The 18447-nt window shown below is 58.5% G+C and overlaps 1 protein-coding gene across 2 annotated transcripts in view; it reads right to left on the reverse strand.

Annotated features, from left to right (window-relative positions):
* SCUBE3 (signal peptide, CUB domain and EGF like domain containing 3) overlaps positions 1-18146 on the reverse strand; it is a 35786-nt gene extending 17640 nt beyond the window's left edge. For both annotated transcript variants that reach the window (XM_036317855.1, XM_036317854.1), the window contains exons 1-6: positions 18051-18146; positions 5686-5808; positions 4676-4801; positions 1969-2103; positions 1059-1184; positions 759-875 (exon numbers count right to left, since the gene is read on the reverse strand). In XM_036317855.1, coding sequence (XP_036173748.1) covers positions 759-875; positions 1059-1184; positions 1969-2103; positions 4676-4801; positions 5686-5808; positions 18051-18135 — 712 coding nt within the window. In that variant the 5' untranslated portion in view covers positions 18136-18146. The remainder of the gene's footprint in view (positions 1-758; positions 876-1058; positions 1185-1968; positions 2104-4675; positions 4802-5685; positions 5809-18050) is intronic.
* Positions 18147-18447: the final 301 nt, after the last annotated feature.

Genomic DNA, 18447 nt, shown 5'->3' on the forward strand with positions numbered 1-18447 from the left:
CCGAGAGCACATCGTATCTGGCCTTCACTAAAGACCTACAGACTCGGGTGTTCGGAGTTAGACTCATCCGTGGTACCTGAGGATGGGTGAAGTGAGGCCTAGGAATTCAGGAAGAGGGACCCAGGTGTTAAGGACGCCCCAAAGCAGGGCAAGAGGATGGAAGGCTGGCATTGAAGTGAGAGGCCAGAGGCGAGCCTAGAGGGAGTCCCACTGGAATGTGGTGGAGAGAGAAGGAAGTGGGGGAGCAGAAGGGAGAAGGCTACAGAGGAAAGATTCTGGAGTCAGGAAACCCCTCTGTCAATGCAGAGCTGGGTGTTCGGAAAGAGCACTCTGTCCCCCTCAGCTCCAGTGGGGACAGTGGCTGTGACAGCTCCCGTCTGACACGGGTCAGCAGTGCCTCTGGTCAGGCTAATCCTGCACCGCCTCTCCTCCCCTCTCAGCCACAACCCTGACCAGCAGGTGCCCCTGCTAACAATTCCCAGGTTGGCAACACGTTATCCTGGATGAAGAGGGTGGTGAGGCTCCCGGCGGGGGTGAGTGAAACCAACGCGTGGGGAGGAGGAGGGGTGGGGTGAGACCTGTCTCTCAGAGCTGTCCCTGTCTCAACCTGGCATCTTCTGGTCTTCAACTCACCAGTCGTCCGGCGCCCAGCACGTGGGCTCCATGTGCTCCCCATGTGCTCCCCGCTCCCCTGGTTCCCAAGGACCCCTCCCCTCCCCCGTCACAGGTGGATTGCGTTCTCCCCCGGCCTCACCCACCGATGCATGTCTTCCCGTCGGTATGGAGCACAAACTTGACATGGCAGCCGCACCGGGGACCCTGCTCTGTGTCGTCGCACGTGTGCTGACAGCCACCGTTACCGTAGTTGCAGGTCACTGTGCAGAGAGGGCAGGAGGCCGGTCAGCTTGTTCTCCCTGGGCACCACAGTCTCCAGAACTCAGTCCCTGGCCTTCTTGTCGAGTTGCCTCCCCCATGCTCCCTTCCCCCCATTCCCGCTGCTGAGGCCCCACCCCCCACCCCATTGTCTCCCTTCTCCCGCTGCCATCCCGGGGTCTCACATTTACAGTCCCGTTGGTTCTTGGTGAGCTCGAAGCCAGGCCGGCATTCACAGGCAATGCCCCCTTTGGGTGTCTCCCGGCAAATGTGAGCGCAGCCGTGGTTCTTGTTCATGCAGTTCATTCCTTCTAAAAGGGAAGAGCAGCAGGGTGAATGCTCTGTACTTCCGGACGCTGAGGAAGAGGAACTAGAAGGAATAACTGGGGCCCAGGAAATTGGGAGAGTCCCACCGAGACTGCAAGACGGAGAGGAGACGGACTCGCCCTCACAGGCTCCCTGCCCTGCCTGCACGGTCACCTCTCCTTCCAACCTGTGCCAGGTACTGGGTGGATTTAGGAAGGACCCGTATATAAGATAAAATGTAGGACATATATATTTTATGTCCTCAAACAGCTTACAGTCAAACTGGGAAGAAGATAAGTATCCATGTGGGTGGGAGTAACTGGATAACTCCTACATGATTCTATATCTAATAGACAAATATCTAAGCTCCCTCTACATGCAGGGCAGTTTATTGGGTTCTGGGGACACAAAGATGATTTAGACACAGTCCCTGCCCTCAGAAATGTCACAGTCTAGGGGAGAGGGAGTCTCAGAAACAGACAACACATACCCACTAACCCTGCCTGACCCTCCCAAGGAATGCGGCATCGGTGAGGCCCTCTCGTAACAGCAGCTTAGAGCTCAGCCACCTACCATTCATTCATTAGGACACAGAGAATGCCCCACCCTGGCCCCAACTCCAAAGGGATTCCCCCCGGTTTTGCTTTAAGACGGCGTCTACCTGCAGAGCCCTCAGGATGTGGTTCGGCTGAGGGACAGGGAAGGAGCCAGTGGAGTTGAGCGGAGGGGGAGACCTAGGGGATGGTGGGGGACGCCCCCAAGCAGCGGGGGGGAGCGCAGGGAGCAGACCTTCGGGCCGCTGGATGCAGGTGTGCTGGTTGTCGCTGAGGAAGAAGCCCTCCCGGCAGCGGCACTCGTAGCTGCCCATCATGTTGACGCAGCTCTGCTGGCAGCCCCCGTTGCCCTCGGCGCACTCGTCCACATCTGTGCGGGAAGCGGCTGGTGAGCGGTGGGTGCGTGCGGCCACCGGGTGGTGCACACACACCTGCCCTCCTCCCGCGTCCAACACCCGGCCTCGGGCCAGGCCGTTCTCAGCGCTCAGCCCTGCTCCGCTCCTGAGGAGGCACCTAGGAGGGCGGAGCTGGGGAGCGAGCACGCGGGAGGGCACCTGCGAACACGGCTCACGCAGGTGAAGAGCCTCTCGGAACTGAGTCCGAGGGCAGAAGAGATCAGGAAAGAAGGCAGAGAAGAGGAACAGGGATGAAGATAAGAGTGGAGGTTGGATGGAGCGAGGAACCGGGGGCAGCTGGTGGCGGTAAGAGCCAGGCAATCAGAGAACCTGGGAAATGGCTCCGTGTGCAGAGAGAGCTATGGCCACGGTGCTGAGGTGGGTGAGGCGGGGTGGGGAAGGCAGTGGCCTCAACTCCTTGCGGAGCAGGGACCATATCTGTGGACAGGCCACGCCCCGGTCCTTCTCCCCTCCCCCCATGCCTGGGCTTGCTGCCATATTCCCTAGCCTTTCTCCTATTTTGGTTTAACAAAACAAAGTCTGGAGCTTGGCACAGAGGAGGGGGGGCGGGGGGAGGGGGGCAGCAGGAGCTGCCAGGCCACACCCTAATCACCACCACAAATCACCACCCCCAGGTCTGAGCGCCAAGCTCATCCCAGGTCCCCCCACTTCAAGGCCTCGACTCTGTCTCTATGCTCCCTACTTGCCCTCCCAAGTCCAGTTTTCCTTGGCCCAGGAGGCATGAGGGAGATTGGTTCCCAAATGTAGCAGCTGGGATCTGGGCTCCTGAGGGCTTCATCTGTCCCCCTCCCCATCCTCTCCGCTGAGCCTCAAAACTCTCTCCTCTCCCCTCTGGCCAAGGGCCAAGGGCCACGGGCCCAGACGCAGCGGGCTCCGGCCTGAGATGCGCTTGTTAGGAAAGCCAAGGAGGGGTACTTTCCTCTGCCTTGTCCCTGTCCCTGCCCCTCTGTCACTACACTGTGACTTCTCCCACCCGTCTTCCTGCCCTTGCCCCATCCTACATTCCATCCTTCTTTGCAGCGGTTGCCAACCGGTGGTCCCCGGGCTACTGGTGGTCTGTGAGGTCTGAAAGGTTGGCGACCGCTGCTTCTTTGTTCCCTTCTATTCCAACCTTTGCTGCTCTGGCCAAGTTCTTTCCTCCCATTATCAGCGGGGAAACTGAGGCCACCCAGGGCCTGGATGGCGTACTCAGGGCTCTCCTAAAAGCCAAAGGTAAGATTGAGACTTTGAGCCTCAGCCCTAGAGTTAGTGTTAGACCGTTGCTCTCCCTGGCCCCTTCCTACCTACTCATTCCCTTATCTTCTGGTTGATTTTATAAGGAAACAAGACGATAGAATCGGAGCCTAAAGAGGTCAAAGGCAACCAAAGAGCCCAGACGCTGATGTTCACAGTCCTGTAGGCAAGTCCCTGTCCTGGTCCCAGCGTCGCAGCTCCCCTTTCCCAAGGAGTTCCCGGGGGGGGGGGCGGGGGGGCCTCACAGGTGACTGGGCAGACAAGGGAGGCCGTTCTGTGGTAACCACAGTGGTAAGAGATGGCCAGGGCTGCGGGGAGGGCCCAGCAGGAATCGGGGCTTCGAGGCCTGGCTGGGAGTGGAAGGCTAGAAGCCTGGCTCCACTGGGTTTGGAATGTGACTGGGTTTGAAGGCAGCTCGGTGGTCAGGAGGCTCTCCTAGGCCAAGGGGACCTCCGATAATTCCTCAAACAATTCCTGCTTTTCTGGGCATCCTTCCTGTTGCTTCTCTTCCTCTCCTGGTCTACTCTTCCAGGCCCCTGCGTCTGTGATGGCACCAGAGAGAAAGAGCTTGGGGAAGGACCCCGGGTTCCTATCTCAGATGCTGTGGGATTCAGTTTGTCTGCTTGGGGAGGAGTCTGACATGGTCCTGGTAAGTGGCAGAAACCAAAGTTGAGTTTAGTTACTTGGAGATTCTCCACTTTCTGATCTAGCTCCTGGGACAAAGGAGGTCAGGTCAGACAGGCCTCAGAGGTGAGGAGAGGGCGCCTGGAGAGTTCAGAGAGCGCCGGGAGAAGACCAGCCCTTCGCGACAGAGGCTTCCCAGGACGCAGGGGAGCAGCAGCAGCAGCAGCAGCAGCAGCGTCGACGATGACGTCCTGTGTATGGAGCACCCACCCTGTGCCAAGGACTGTCCTGGGCTCTTTACACATGTTCTCTCATGGGGTCTTGCCGGGAGCCCTTTGAGCAAGCTGGGGTTCCCAGAGACTGTGAATCTGCCCAAGGCCACATCCCTGGTGAGCCCCAGGGCCAGGGTCTGTCTGCAGCAAATCACCTCCCATACGCCCTCACGGGCTACGCCCACTGCTGTCGTCGCTGGCCCTGCCCTCTCCTCTGCTGTGCTCACCCAGCGCAGGACTAGGTCACCCCCAGTGCCAGTCTCAAAGGGGAGGCGGACCTTGTTCTCTATTTTGCAGCTGTTTTGGTCACTTTCCTCGCCTTGTCTGGGAAATGGGAAATGCTGGAAACACCGCCTTCCCCACCAGACCCCCCTCCCACACCCCCTCCCTTGCTCACCCAGACAGTTGTGTCCATCATGCGCCAGGTGGAATCCGTCGTAGCAGGTGCATCGGTAATTGCCAGGGATGTTGACACAGTCGTGCACACAGCCCGCGTTATCCTCTCGCTCACACTCGTCCACATCTGCGGGCAAAGAGGAGCTGGGCAGCTGGACCCACCTGTGTGCCCCCCACTCTCCAGCCCTGGGCTCAGCCCTGAGGTGGTTTTTAAAAAACCACCTCGTCTGTGTGCGTTTGTGCATGTGTGTATCTGTGTGTGCGCGTGCTTACATAGTTACTTTCATAGCCTACAAACCATTTTGCATTTTGCTATTTTCACCTAAAGTCAAACATTTTCTCATATTTCCACCCAGCCTTTCTAATTACCAATGTACAGGGTTGCAGGATATTCCATTGTGTCGCTATATCTTAATTTGCTTTTTCTCTCTTGTTAGAATCCTTCCATTTACTTCACTATCATAAATAAAGCATCAAAGAATATCTTCTCTTGTATGTTATTTCTCTGAATTTCCTTTGAAGAAGTTCCTAAGAGTAAGATTCCCGGGTCAAAGGGTATAAATGCCTTTGGGATTCCTCTAGGGATGACAAAATCACGTTTCAAATCATACTGTCACCAGGAATGACGAGTGCCCCTGTCCCTGAGCCTTGTCAGCACTGAGGGTCACACACGGACACAGCAGGGCTGCTCCGTCCGCCTGGCCCTCAGGACGAGGGGCGGTGCCTGTTTCCAGTATGCATCCCGTCCGTCCTTGTGCTTTGTGGTGTAAGGGTCTGAAGACGGAGGTTCCAATGTCAGGGACCCTCGGGCCTTAGTCCCATGATTCTGACCCCTACACAGCCCGGCTTGTCTGGCTGTGAACTAGCCTAGATGGAGCCTTTGTGCAAATTAGAAAATGGCGCTCTCTCTGGGAAGAAATGGCTCCTCCCCTCCCTGCCTCCACCAGCCCCCTCCCCAGGCCTTAGTGTCATGCAGTGCAGCCCCCTCTGCAGGTGCCCTCCCAGCCTCACCTTTGCAGTGTTTCCCGTCGCCTGTGTAGCCAGACTTGCAGATGCACTTGTATGACCGGGGGGTGTTCTGGCAGAGGGCATCAATGTGGCAGCTGTCGGTCCCCTCCACACACTCATCCACATCTGGCAGGGCAGAGGGCGCGCGTGAGACCCCCTGCCGGCGCCTCCCAAGGGCACCTTGACGTGGCCCCCAAGGGCAAACCCCCCTTCCCTCCCAAAGAGAGGCAGTGACTCCTCCCGAAGCAGGTGCCCCCCCCCCCCCTCTGGTTTCAGAGTGGCCCGACTGCGATTCCAGGAATTCAGAAGAAAACCCACTTCCCTCAGAAATGCTTAATCCACAATGACAGCTAGAACTCCATCATCTGAAACACTCCTCTTGGATTTAAAAACAAACAAGAACCCTTGGACTGGGTGGCACACTTCACTTGACTAGAAATATTCCGCCTGGCGTGAGTTAGGAGCAGGCTTGGGGAGGGGGGGGGGCGGGGAGCGAAAGGGCATGTAGGCAGTGACCTCTGGGAAGGGGCAGGGTCCAGGCCACTGGTAATTAAAGGGGAAGCCAGGGGGACGGAGCACCTGAGAAATCCTCACTTGCCTCATGATTCTACCTGCAACCAGACCTGCTTCCACTTGCCCACTATGGCGCCAGGAATCCTTTGAGGAGAGAACTTCCATCCTGGAAGGTTTCCTTTGGCCCCTGTGCCGTCCGTGCCGTAGGCACCGGAAGCTGGCCGGGCTGGCACCAACACCTGGAATCTGACTCTCCGGCTGACCCAGGCAGGCCCATCATCCCACCGCCCGAGCTCTTTCAGCTCTTTCAGCTCACCTCAGCACTCCCTCGCCTGACCCTCTGACACGAGGTGCTACTCACAAAGCTATGCTAAGGGGGAGGCCACCTAAGACCCAGCAAAAAGAGGGTGGTTCAGAAAGGACAGAGGAGCATCATTGGTCCCCTTTTGGCAAAAGACCGCCTCTCCCGGGGCAATGTTTTGGTGCGCCCAAAGCTGAACTGAAAAAGGGGAAAGTGTTTCATTCAGTTGAAACCGCTATGCAAGGTGAAGGTGTGGAGGCTTGGAGGTGACTCCGCCCACCCAGAAGGAGACCGATAAGAAGCATGAAGCAGGATGTGGCTGAGCGCCACGAAGGCATCGGAGAGGAGGTTGGTCCTCAACCTCGGCTGCACGTCAGAGTCAACTCCCCCAGGAGATGCCCGAGCACCCCCACCCCGGGATTCTGGCCAATGGCCTGGGCTGGGGCCTGGCCCCCAGCTTTTCCTGACGCTCCAGGTGAGTGGAGTCTGCAGCCAGGCTTGAGAATCTGCTAAAGGGACGATCGGAGGGAGAAGGGGCTACTCCTGGTGTAATTGGGAAACCAAGTAAAAAATATATAAAAGACTGTAAATATAAAGAACTATAACTTCCAAGTGCAATCGGTGGATCACGGAATTGCCTGGCTTTTGTTAAAATGCAGATTCTCAGCTTTATCGCTGAACTATTTGAACCCAAATCCTTAAGATGTTTAATATATTTTTCACTGAATGGATGAACACGGGGACCAGCAATAACTCCAATTTATAGCCACTCATGAGTCCTCGCTTCAAACAGCTGGCTGTCCTCTGCTTTCCTATTTCAAGAAGCACTGAGGGCGCAGGACTGAGGAGGGTCCTGGAGCTAAGAAGAGAAGTGAAGTGTGGGAGAGCCCCAAGCCCGGCCCCAAATCTCCTGGGCTTGTCAGCTCCACTCTCCACCCTCCAACTCTCTTCCAATCCTACCCGCCATGCCCCCCCACCCCCCCTCCGCGGGTCAGTCCCAGGCTCCAGTCCAGCTCTACCACTCTAGGGAGGTTTCTCATCCCCTTATTCCTTCCTCCTTGAATGGGGGTGACAGTCCCTCCTCATGAGAGCTAGATCATGTGTGTCAAGCACGTAGTCAGTGCCTGGCAAACAGCAGGTCCCCTGGAGATGCTGGGAAGGATTAACGCACTGTGCAGCCAGCAGGTGCTCAAGGGCCAAGCCCCGTAAGGTGTTAGCCGCGAGGCACAGGCGGCTGTTGACATTTAAATGAACGTAAAATCCAGTTCCTTCGTGGCTCTAGCCACCGGCCCAGGTCTCAGCAGCCACCTGTGGCGAAGGCTGCCAGCGCGGACAGCACAGGTACGGAGCATTTCCGGCACCTGGCGCTGCTCCAGGAGCTCTGGATTGGGGAGTCCCCTGGGCCTGCGTGGGCCAAAGGCACCCCCCAAGGAGTGGGGTTCCAGCTGAGCTTTGGAGATGGGATAAACGTTAGCAGGAGAGGAAGGAGGCAATACCACGTGTGGTGAATTGTGAAGAAAAACAAGGCGCCCAGAGTTGGTTCTTACTCTGTCCCCACATTTACACATACCCTCCTCGGTGGGGAAAGATACTTTTAACAAAGAATTCCAACTGTGGAGTGGCTCAAGGTCAAGTGTTATCTGTTCCTGTGGGGTCCCTGCAGGACGGGGACTGGATGATCGCCCCCTTCCCTGTGGTAACCCTGTGAGTCTTAGAGGCGGGCAGGGGCATCAGACAATCCCAGTGACGGAGAACCAGCCTGTCCACCCGTTGGGAGCTCTCTCCATCTGCCCCCGGCGGCCCGCAGGGTGATGGGGAGCCCCTTCTGCAGGCCACGGCGGGGCACACGCCTGTCTCGAACCAGCTGGCGCGCCAGTAAGGTCAGCGTGGGGCCTTCGGGCTCCCGGCCCTTCCCTTTGCCTCCAAGTCAGTGCTCACAGCCCTAGAGTGGCCCCCGCTGCTGCTGCACGGCCCGGGCCCCTGCAGCCTCGGGACTCTCCCAGCAGCTGGGCTCCGCCCGCCGTCGGACCCCGCGGCCTCGTCTCCTGCTCACAGTGCCAAACCCTCTCCCCGCACATCCACACACCTCGTTCTTCACAACTGAGGTGCTCCCTCTCTTCCAGCCACACTGTGCCCCGCTCCCCAAACCCAGCTCACACCGTCTCCCCAAAAGCTCTTCCTGGTCCGGGGGCCTCCGCGGGCCTCGCTCACTCAAGGCTATTGCTGCCCTGCTCTGCGAAAGCTTTCGTTCATTTTAATTTCTTCGCTAAGGCTTTGAAGCCCTCTCGTGCGGCAGGTCCCACTCTTCACACTTGGCTGGTCACTCACTGAGGAAGGGACTATTTGGACGGAACCTTTCAAAGCAGAGCAGGCCGAAGCCAGAGCTCGGACAGAGGGCCCCGGAGTACCTCCAGGCCTCGTCCTCGGCCAGTTCAATCTTTCAGGGCTCCTCCCACACCTGCCCGCCCACAGCGTGTCCGGACGGGGCCCATCGACAGCCCAGCGAGGGTATCCGCCTGCGCCCGGGGTGCAGGGCTTCCTAGCTGGCCCGACAGTGCACGCTGCGGGGCACGGCTGCTTAGCCAGCGGTTCTCAGCACCGGCCGCTCGGGGTTCCAGGACCTTAAGTGTGCCGGTCAGGCACCCTCCTCCACCGCTGACAGGTGTCCAGGGGAAGCTGTGTGGCTGTCTAGCTCCTTTCCCAACGCAGGTGATGTGAACAGACTCTGCTCAGGCTGGGCGGGGCCTGGGGCAGCGACAGGCCAGAGTTTGAGAAAAGGGGCTCTGGAGTGGTGCCGTGTCAGTCCCAATGCCAGCGCCCACGGCTGGTCCCGGGCCAGCCTCTCAACCCCCTGCTGCCTCCTCTGTAAATGGGAATCAAGATAATAGCACCTCGCCCTGGCTGGGGGCTCAGCTGGTTGGAGCGTTGCCCTGGACACCAGAAGGTTGCGGGTTTGATTCCTGGTTGGGGTGTGTACAGGAGGCAAGCGATCTTTTTCTCTCTCTCTCTCTCAAACAACAACAACATGGGTGAGGGATAATAATTATAATAGCACCTCCTCATGGGGCTGCCATGAGCATCAAATGAGCTAATACTTACCAGGTACTTAGCCCTGCAGTGCAGGCATTTAGTGAGTGGCTCAGGAAATGCTCACTGTTCAGTCCTTCTCTCCAACTTGCTCCCAGTCTCTTGGTGAAGCCCTCTCCACCCCGCCTCCTCTGACCAAAGCCCCGTTTCAAGCCTGGTGTGGGGGAAAGCGATGGGACCTGCTCGCTGCCTACTCCCCCCACGTGGGAACTGCTTGAAGAGGAGGCTGGAGCAGGTGAGGCCAGCTGGGAACCAACAAGCTGCCTCCCGTGGTTCTCTGTGAAGCTATGTGTTTGTGTCCTTACCCCACACAGGCCCGGGGCCTGCTCAGAGGCTGACCTGGGGAGAGTGGCGGCTGCAGAGACAGCACCGATGGGCAGGACCTCTCTGCCTTACCCTCTCCTGGCACAGACGCATCGTCACCCCGTTTCTTCTGGATTTGCTCCAGTGCCTAGCAGAGCACTCCCAAAGCTCTGCTGAACAGCAGGAGGAGGGCTGGGATGCGGGGTGGTGGCAGGGAAGGGTGGGGGGGAGATAAGAGGGCTAGAGGGCAGACCAGAAGGGGTGGGTTATGACAACATGCAGTCCTGAGGCTCCCCTCTGAAAACGGGGGTGCACTCCGCAGGGGAAGCAGGACGGCCTCAGGGAAACACTTCATCACACAACCTTTCTCAGGCCCAGCTCAGGAACAGCGGCAAATGGACACAGGCAGGAACGCAGGCGGCAGACACCCCACGCACCCGCACATCACCACAGTAGCGACCCAACCACTCCCAGCGCTGGGTGGTTAGGGGCAAATCTGCTGGGCCCAGTGCAAGGTCCAAAGCAGCCGGCCTGGCGTCCTAGCGTGCCCGCCAGGTGAGCCCGGGACCTGCCTACGCCACTCCTCCATCTCCTCTCCCTCACTGCCTCCAGGTCACCCCCAGCACTGAGGACCAGGTCGGGGGCTGCTGGACGCCACCGGTGGCTGTCCCGCCTTCTCTGATCTGTTACTCCTCTTCACTCCTAAGGCTTTTACTGTGAGGTTCTCTGGCCACTTAACCAACTGCTATCCTGTGATCCCTCTTATATGCTACCATGTGCCCTTATGTAACTTCTAGTTCCCTCCCCACTGAAGCTGTATGCTCCCCGAGACCATGGCTTCTGAGTCTTTGAAACCTACTGAGCAGCTGAAGGGTTGAGCACATTCATTCAGCAGTGAACAAGGCAGCTGATATACTGAAGGCACTTAGTATATGTTTGTTAAACAGATGGATGGGTGGGTAGATGGGTAGACAGGTTGGTGGGTGAGGGGATGAGGTCCATATTCGTGGCATCCTCTCTGTTCCAGGTTACCACAGAGAAAAAGCTCGCTCTTTACTCTCCTGTGACCCCTCAGCTGTTCTGGATGGAGGGCATCCCAGGAAGTTTAGTCTTAATTTAAGGGTAGCGAGACAGGAAACTTAGAGAAGGTAGGATACCTGCTTATAGGCATCCCATTGGCGCTGCTGAAGCTAGCAGACTGGGACCCATGAATCTAGGGTAGGATTCCTAGGGGCTCCTGCAGAATCATAGAGTTTCAGGGTTTTCAGGTGAGCTGGCTGCTCAGGCATCTCTTCAGAGCACCCTTGTCAGGTAGATGTCCCACCCTCGGTGACAGGGCACCGGGAGCCCTGCTGCTCCCGGCTGGCTCCCTCGTCCGTTCCTCCAGGCTGCCTCCCCCACTGCGTCGCACCCGAAACAGAAGCAGCCCAGCTTTGCGTGACACCCCGCCCGCAGTGTGTGCACACATGCCTGCCTATGTGCACATCCGCTCTACCTCCACATGCAAAGGGCAAGTAGGGAAGCGGGCAGAGCCTGGCTCCCCTCCGGCTTCTCAATGTGCCTTCCCCATGTGGAGCGGCTGAGCCTCTCCTGCCTCAGTCGGAGCCGGGACAGGGCCCAGGCCGGGGAGCGGGGCCTGGAGACTCCAGGGGCCACACACATGACCCGAAGGAGAGGAGGCAGAGTACTTGCTTCTTTTTAAAATAGTACCCTCCCCCCTTTTTAAAATGTTTTTATTGATTTCAGGGAGAGAGGGAGAGAGGATAGAAACATCAACGATGAGAGAGAATCACTGATCGGCTGCCTCTTATATGCCCCCCACTGGGGATCGAGCCCACAACCGGGACATGTGCCCTTGACTGGAATCGAACCCGGGACCCTTCAGCCCGCAGGCCGACGCTCTATCCACTGAGCCACACCAGCCAGGGCGGTGCTCTTCCCTCTCACACAAGCAGTGGCGCCTGGAAGGGAGTTGGCTGAGCCTGAGCCTCATCACCCATCAGCCTGATGCCTTTCTCTCTGAGGTCCGACCTTATCCCTAATCCAGGTCCTCGCCCATTTGAATGTACCTTTAAACGGACAAGAATGCTCTCCCTTCCCGTGTGAACTAACCCAGCAACCCTGAGTCAGAGCCCGGAGAGGGGGGGGGGCGGTCCTGGAGGTGGAGGGGAGACTAGGACACGGAGAGGGGCGGGCAGTGGGCAGTGGCTGAGGCAGGATCCAGTTCCACGATGACCAGTGAACCTCTCTACACCGATGGGCGCGCATAAGGAACGATGCGGTCAGGTGACGTGTGGCTCCATGAAGTGCGCACGGTTCTTCCCCGGGGGTTGTTTTATTTGGTCCTCAAGTGGTCCTGCCTGTCATGCAGATGAAGAACAGGCCCAGAGAGGGAAGGAGGGGAAAGAGCAAATATCGAGTGCTCCCTGCCCGTGCTCCCCACACACATTGTGAACCCCGGAGGGGGGAACCCATGCTTCATCGCAGTGCCTCCTCCCACCCACCTCGGCACTTAGTCCAGGACGAAGCCAGCGCCGGTGCACGGTAGGAAATCGGCAGCGGGCATGCCGCAGCCCGGAGGCTGCGGGCACGGGCGGCGGGGAGAGGGGCCGGGTGGGTGGTGCACGGAGGAGGGCGGTGCACGCGTGGTGCGGAGTTGCAGGGAGGAAGGGTGGGCAGTGCGGCAGGGGGCAGGTGTCTCCTGCCCGTGGATTCACTATGCTGGGCCAAGCAGCTGGTTAGAAACAAAAACAAACACCAGGGATACAGGTTCCTGCTGTTAACAGCTTCAAACCGCCAGAGGAAAACTCCAAATAAATATAATTAGAAACTTGTAAAAACGTCCTCTCTGTAAACCTGCTCCCCAGGGGCTACCCTCTAGGCACCCCCCTTCTCCCACCCCACCCCCCTGTCCACATATCCTGCACTCCACCCTCACCCGGGGGTTCCTAGAATCTCGTGCCTTATTCTGGATCTTCTGCCCACGTCTCTCCTCAGCTTGTCCCTGTCAGTGACCAGATGCCAACAGCCCCTGGCCCGGGACTCAGACACCCAACCCCCAGCTCTCTAGGGCGATGGTTACAGCCACAGGGAAACCGTAGGGAAGAGTGAGAGCCGCAGAGCCCTGTCCAGCTATCATCCCACACGCGGGGCCGATCGAAGCGTCCAGTGGCAACGCGAAAAGGGCCGTGGTCTGGAGAGGGGAGGCGCCCGGCTGGGGCAGAACGCAGAGGGCTGGTCTGAGGGGAGGGTCCGAGGCACCAGGGCAGGGCCGGCCTGGCCTCACCCAGGTGCCGAGTTCCCAGAACACAAACACGTAAGCTCCACTCCCGGGCGCTGAGGATGCACACACATCCACGCACACAGACGCTTGTTCTGCAGGGCCCAGTGCGGGGGAAGGCCCCGCTGGCGGGGAGCAGGAACTATCAGGATGCCGAGGCCCAGGACATGGGGTCGGGGAAGGAAGGAAGAGCAGCCAAGCGACCGCTCGACCGCTGGGGCGGGGAGCAGGAGGGCGGGGCCGGGACAAGAGGGCCTGAGACGCAGCCGGAAGCCCGAGAGGCTGGCTGCCTGCCTGAGGCTTGCGAAGGTGCCTTCTGCCTTCGTGGACAGATTTCGATACACGCAGAGTCTCAGAGCTGAAAGGGACCCTTTCGAGTCCATTTTACAAGTGAGCAGGAGCATGTCAATGATTTCCTCAGAAGCCTCAATCCGTAGGCTCTACGTCTGTGTAAACCCTGGCACCACACTCCCACCCCGTGCCACTTAGGGCTGGCAGTACGTGGGCACGGGAGGAGGAGAGCGGCCAGTCTGGTGACACGGGCCACTGGAGACAGGCTCAGGGCTTATGTCCCCTCTTAGCCCCGGTGGCTCGCTCCTCTCTCCCTCAGACATCCCTGGACTGGCAGTGGTATCACTTTTCCCCCAAGACCAGCAGTCTCTCTGCTTCCAGAACCGGTCTCATAGCTGAGCTGAAGCGGTCCCCGCGTCGGGCCTCTTGCGGGCACTGCCAGCCTCACAGCGGCTCTGCAGTTTCCAGCCCTGACAGGGACTCTTTCTTGTAAGTGGTCATGTGCTAGGGGTACAGGACATCAAAGGAGGCCCACACCCTGACACGCGGGGACCAGAACCGGGGCAGGACTGGGGGGGCTCAGGCAGCACCTCTTCCACCCCCATCTTCTCAAGAGGGGCTGCAGCCACCAGTGCCTTCCCCCACCCCGTCCCCGGCACCGGACCGAGCCGTTCCACCTCTTCACTCTTCCAACGAAAACAAAATACACATTGCCCGCTTCCTTTTTCCTCTCACAGGAGCAACACACACACACACACACACACACACGCACGCACGCACGCACATGCACACACAGACACGCACATACACACAGACATGCACACACAAGCATGCACACGCACGCGCACACAGGCACATGCACACACAAGCATGCACGCGCACGCGCACACAGGCACATGCACACACACACAGGCGTGCACACACGGGCATGCACGCACGCACCCCCACCCCCACCCCCCCAGTGAATGCACACTTCACCTCACGTTCCCAAACTCACACCCAGGGCCGGCTCCTTTTACAACAGGTCCCAGCCGCTCACATCTCAAACCGGTTCTCATGCTCTCAGATTCCTGAAGGTTTCAGAAAATAATCTCATTTAGGAGTTGTGATAACTTTCTTCTTTCTCTGCCTGCGGAGCTTCTGGCTCCTGTGTCTTCTAGTCCCCTCTCTCTCCTTCCACCCTGGAGAGACTCAGGGAGATGAATTGGAAAAGTTCTCCAACCCCACCCCCCACAGGACATGTCACTGAGAGAGGAGAGGTCAAAGGGATTCCTGAGGAATTTCTAAGCAGTCCAGCCCCTCTCTACCCTCTGGAAAAGATGGGGTGGGGGGTTGGATTGAAGATCAGGCTCCAAGAGTGGGGACTGACTCTCTTCCCAGTGGCCTGGACGGGGCATGGGCATTAGCCGGCTGCCCATGGGGCCACCCTCGCCCGCTGACACGGTTATGGTTTTCATTTCATATTTTGGAGGGAGGGGCTCGGAGGAACAGTCCCTCACTGTAAGAGCTGGCCACAGGAGCCCAGGGAAGCGGGAGGAGAGGAAACAGCCACATTAAAGAGGAAGAAAGGGGTGGGGGAAAGAAAGAGAGACACACACACCCAGACAGAGACCCGGGAGACGCACCGAGACAGAGAGACACTGTTTGCCTCCCGATGAACGCTCTCGGCCCCAGGGATGGCGCTACTTGGAAATTCTAAATACACGACTTTATCAGAATTCTATCCCTAATGAGGAGAGAAAACAAACAGGTAAACTAAGCGGCCAGGCCGGCTCTCCCTCCAGCCCCTCCTGGGGACACATTCTCCCCGAGGCCAGGAGACCTTTCATTCAGCTGTAACCTGAGCCCTACACCAGGATTAGGCCTTTTTAACCACTGCTGCACCCCCCCCCCCCCAAGCAAATTAATGCTTTTAAGTTAACAATTATCTTGGTTATCCAGTCTGTCTACTTTAAAATACTCAGACAGGCACTTGAAAATCACTCAAAACCATGTACCCTCATGCACACTCACCCCAGTCCCACAGCTTACCCACCCCTCATCCACAGTCTCAGCAACACTGAAGCGTCCGTATTCCATGTAACAAGTCACGGTGCGCACAGACCCCAGCCGGGTTCCCTGGGGTGATCCTGACGACCCGCACATGCACACACACGCACACGCACGCACGCTCACCGGCACACCGGGCTCCCTTCCCTGTCCCTCGCCTCTTCCCCACTCCACACCATTTTTGTCCCCCCACCCCCACCCACCTCCGGAGAAAAGGGGCAGAGATGCAGATATCCCTAGAGGTACAGTAACTGGACAAGATACTTGCCAAGGATATCTGCATTTTAAAGACCTGCTAGAGCTTCATTTAAAAGGACGTGGCATTAAAGGCACGCTCTATGGAACTGGCGAGACCTAGGAGATATATTTGGGAGCCAGGGATGTCCACAGCATTCTGTCTGTGAGTATGGCCGCCCTGCCGGGTCAATGCTTGTTCCTCCTGCAGCACTGGCCTGCAGATTTGGGTCTGGCGACATCCCTCTAACTCAGCAAAGCTGCTGTTTGGAAATCTCTGGAAGACTAGGTTGATACATTTCCTGAATAGCAGGGTCAAAGGTAGCTGGAATGACAGGCTTTGATTCTATGCTCAGCCAAACTCAGGGATCAGTAGGAAGGAAGATGCAAAGCGAACTATGGCCCAGTTGGAGCAAGTATGGCCCGAATGAACGTGAGATAAGCAGTGAACAAAACTATGTGTAAGTTCCTTGAGGGCAGGGGCCTCCTCTCCGACTGCATTCCCCCCCATCCCGCCCCCCCACACACACACCCCGCTCCCCCCCCACACACCCCGCCCGAACCCAGCAGGGTGTCCCAGGAAAGAGTGAGCCTAAGAGTGCCTTGGAGGGACTCTGAGTCCTCCTGCCCCTGAATGATGGGCTGATCTCCCAGGCTTGAAAGCCTGGGCTTGATGGCACCTGTCCCTTTTAGGCGTCTCCGTCTGCCCCAGGAACCCCCTTGAATGAATATACCGCTTGCTCTCCTCCCCCCCAGCCCCCCAGTCTTACTTGGCCACTACAGACACTGGCTCCAACTTGAAAGAGGCCCTTATCTTGTCTCGAGATTACCGCATGAAATCTGTTCCTTCCTTCAGACTAAACTCCCTAGCTAATTCCATGTTATGAGTAAGTCAGCACGCACTACAAAAGCCAGCTTTGTTTATGAAAACACAAGCAAATCCACGGTGGGAGAGGGGCTGCTCCGGGCTGGGGGTGGCGGTGGGAGTGGGTGTCTGGAGCCAGGAGGGGAACAGAAGCAGTTTGGGGTTGGAAGGGCTGGGGGTGGGGTCTGGTGTTTGACAGCTGAGGGTCTCTTGAGTTTGGGTTCTGCTAAAGGACGCCTTGGAGGAGGAAGGGGTGGCTGAAGAGGCAGTGTTTGGGGAGAAGAGACGAGCACTGGTAGAGCACCTTCCTTTAAGCAGAGAGGAAGCCCATCCAGTACAAAGAGCAGCTTAAGACCCAAACGCTCAGGCTCCCGGACACAGCGACCTGAGGACCGGAGGCTCAGGCTCCCCCAGCTCCCAAGTTCAACTTTCCCTTCTGGCCCGGCCACCTCCGCTCCCCAGCTTGGCTTCAGGAGCCCTTGGGAGAACGGGCAGAGGAATCATACCCTCCTGGGCAAAGCCTTGCCAGGAGTTTTCTTTTTTGCGCATATAGGATGCAGCGGGGTCAAGGGGGAGGGGAGGCTGTCCCCAACAGAACTGCAGTCCACCAGCCCGGTTCCTGCCAGCCCAACCAGGGGACTGGCCAAGCAATGATCCTGGGGTCAGGGGTGGGGGCGGGAGGGCCTCCCGGCCGCTCTCTTTAATTCCTAGAGGGATCTGTCAGAGCTCGCCAGCCTGGAATTTTACTTTGTTATTTTAATGCAATTCTGACCTGGATTTGAATGGAATTGGAAACCCGAGGCCTTAATAAATAAATATTATGATAAGAAATGAAAGCCATGCAAGATGCGAGAGTTCCCCTCACAGAGGCAGAAAGCTCCACATTCTTGCCCGGTAGCAGTCACAGCGATTTTCTTCTCATCTTCAGCCCCCTACCATCCAGGGAGAGAGAGGAGTTGCCTTTTCCATAAAAGATCCTAGTTTGCTTTAACATTTTTCTCCTGATAAGACAACTACTTCAGAATTTCAGCCTCACTTTGCACGAGGACTGGGGGCGAGGGGAAGGAGTCTATGGCATGGCTGAAAAGTTTGCCTTCTGGTCTCTCCAGGCATGCCTGAGAGAAGGCTCTATCTCAGACTTCTGGAGGACAGAGGTTTCGAAGATGCTGGGGTGACAGTGAAATAGGAAGAATTCCGAGGTGCGTGATCACGGCTGCCCAGGACTCCCCAAACTTCTCACTCACCCGTGCCACCCCTGGCTCTTCTAGCCTTTCGCCTGGGGCACAGCGCCCAGAGGTCAGGTCCCCACTGGGGGGCAGGGGGGGTGCACCGAGCGGGTCCTGACAGCAGCACGCTTCCCCGCACCTGCCCTGCCCCTCGGAGATCGCGCCCCCGCCTCGGCCCCGCAGCCCCGCAGCCCCGCAGCCCGCGCCCTCCTTCCTTACCTTGCAAGGCTCTGCTGTGCTGGGCGGCGCGGGCGTGGACCAGCAGGACGAGCAGGCAGAGCCCGGGCAGGCGCCGCGAGCCCATGCTGGCGCTCCCCGGGCCGGCGGCCGGGGCCGGGCGCGCCGCTCCGAGGGCGGAAGCGGGCCGGGCCCCCGCGCGCCGGAGGGGGAGGGGAGGGGCGCCCCTCCGGGGCCCCGGCCGGGGGCGGCGGGGGCGGGTGCGGGGCGCGGGTCGGCTCCCGGGCTGGAGGCTCCCGACACTGCCGGCTTCTCCCGACCCGACGCCGGGAAGAGCGAGGCGGAGAGCGCGGCGAGGCTGGGGGCGCCCGAGCCGCGGACGGACGGAACCCCCGCCCTCCAAGCGGCTGTGCTGGCGGCGGCGGCGGCGGGGCTGCTC

The sequence above is a fragment of the Myotis myotis genome, unplaced genomic scaffold, assembly GCF_014108235.1.
Source record: "Myotis myotis isolate mMyoMyo1 unplaced genomic scaffold, mMyoMyo1.p scaffold_m19_p_7, whole genome shotgun sequence".
NCBI classification, from domain to species: domain Eukaryota; kingdom Metazoa; phylum Chordata; class Mammalia; order Chiroptera; family Vespertilionidae; genus Myotis; species Myotis myotis.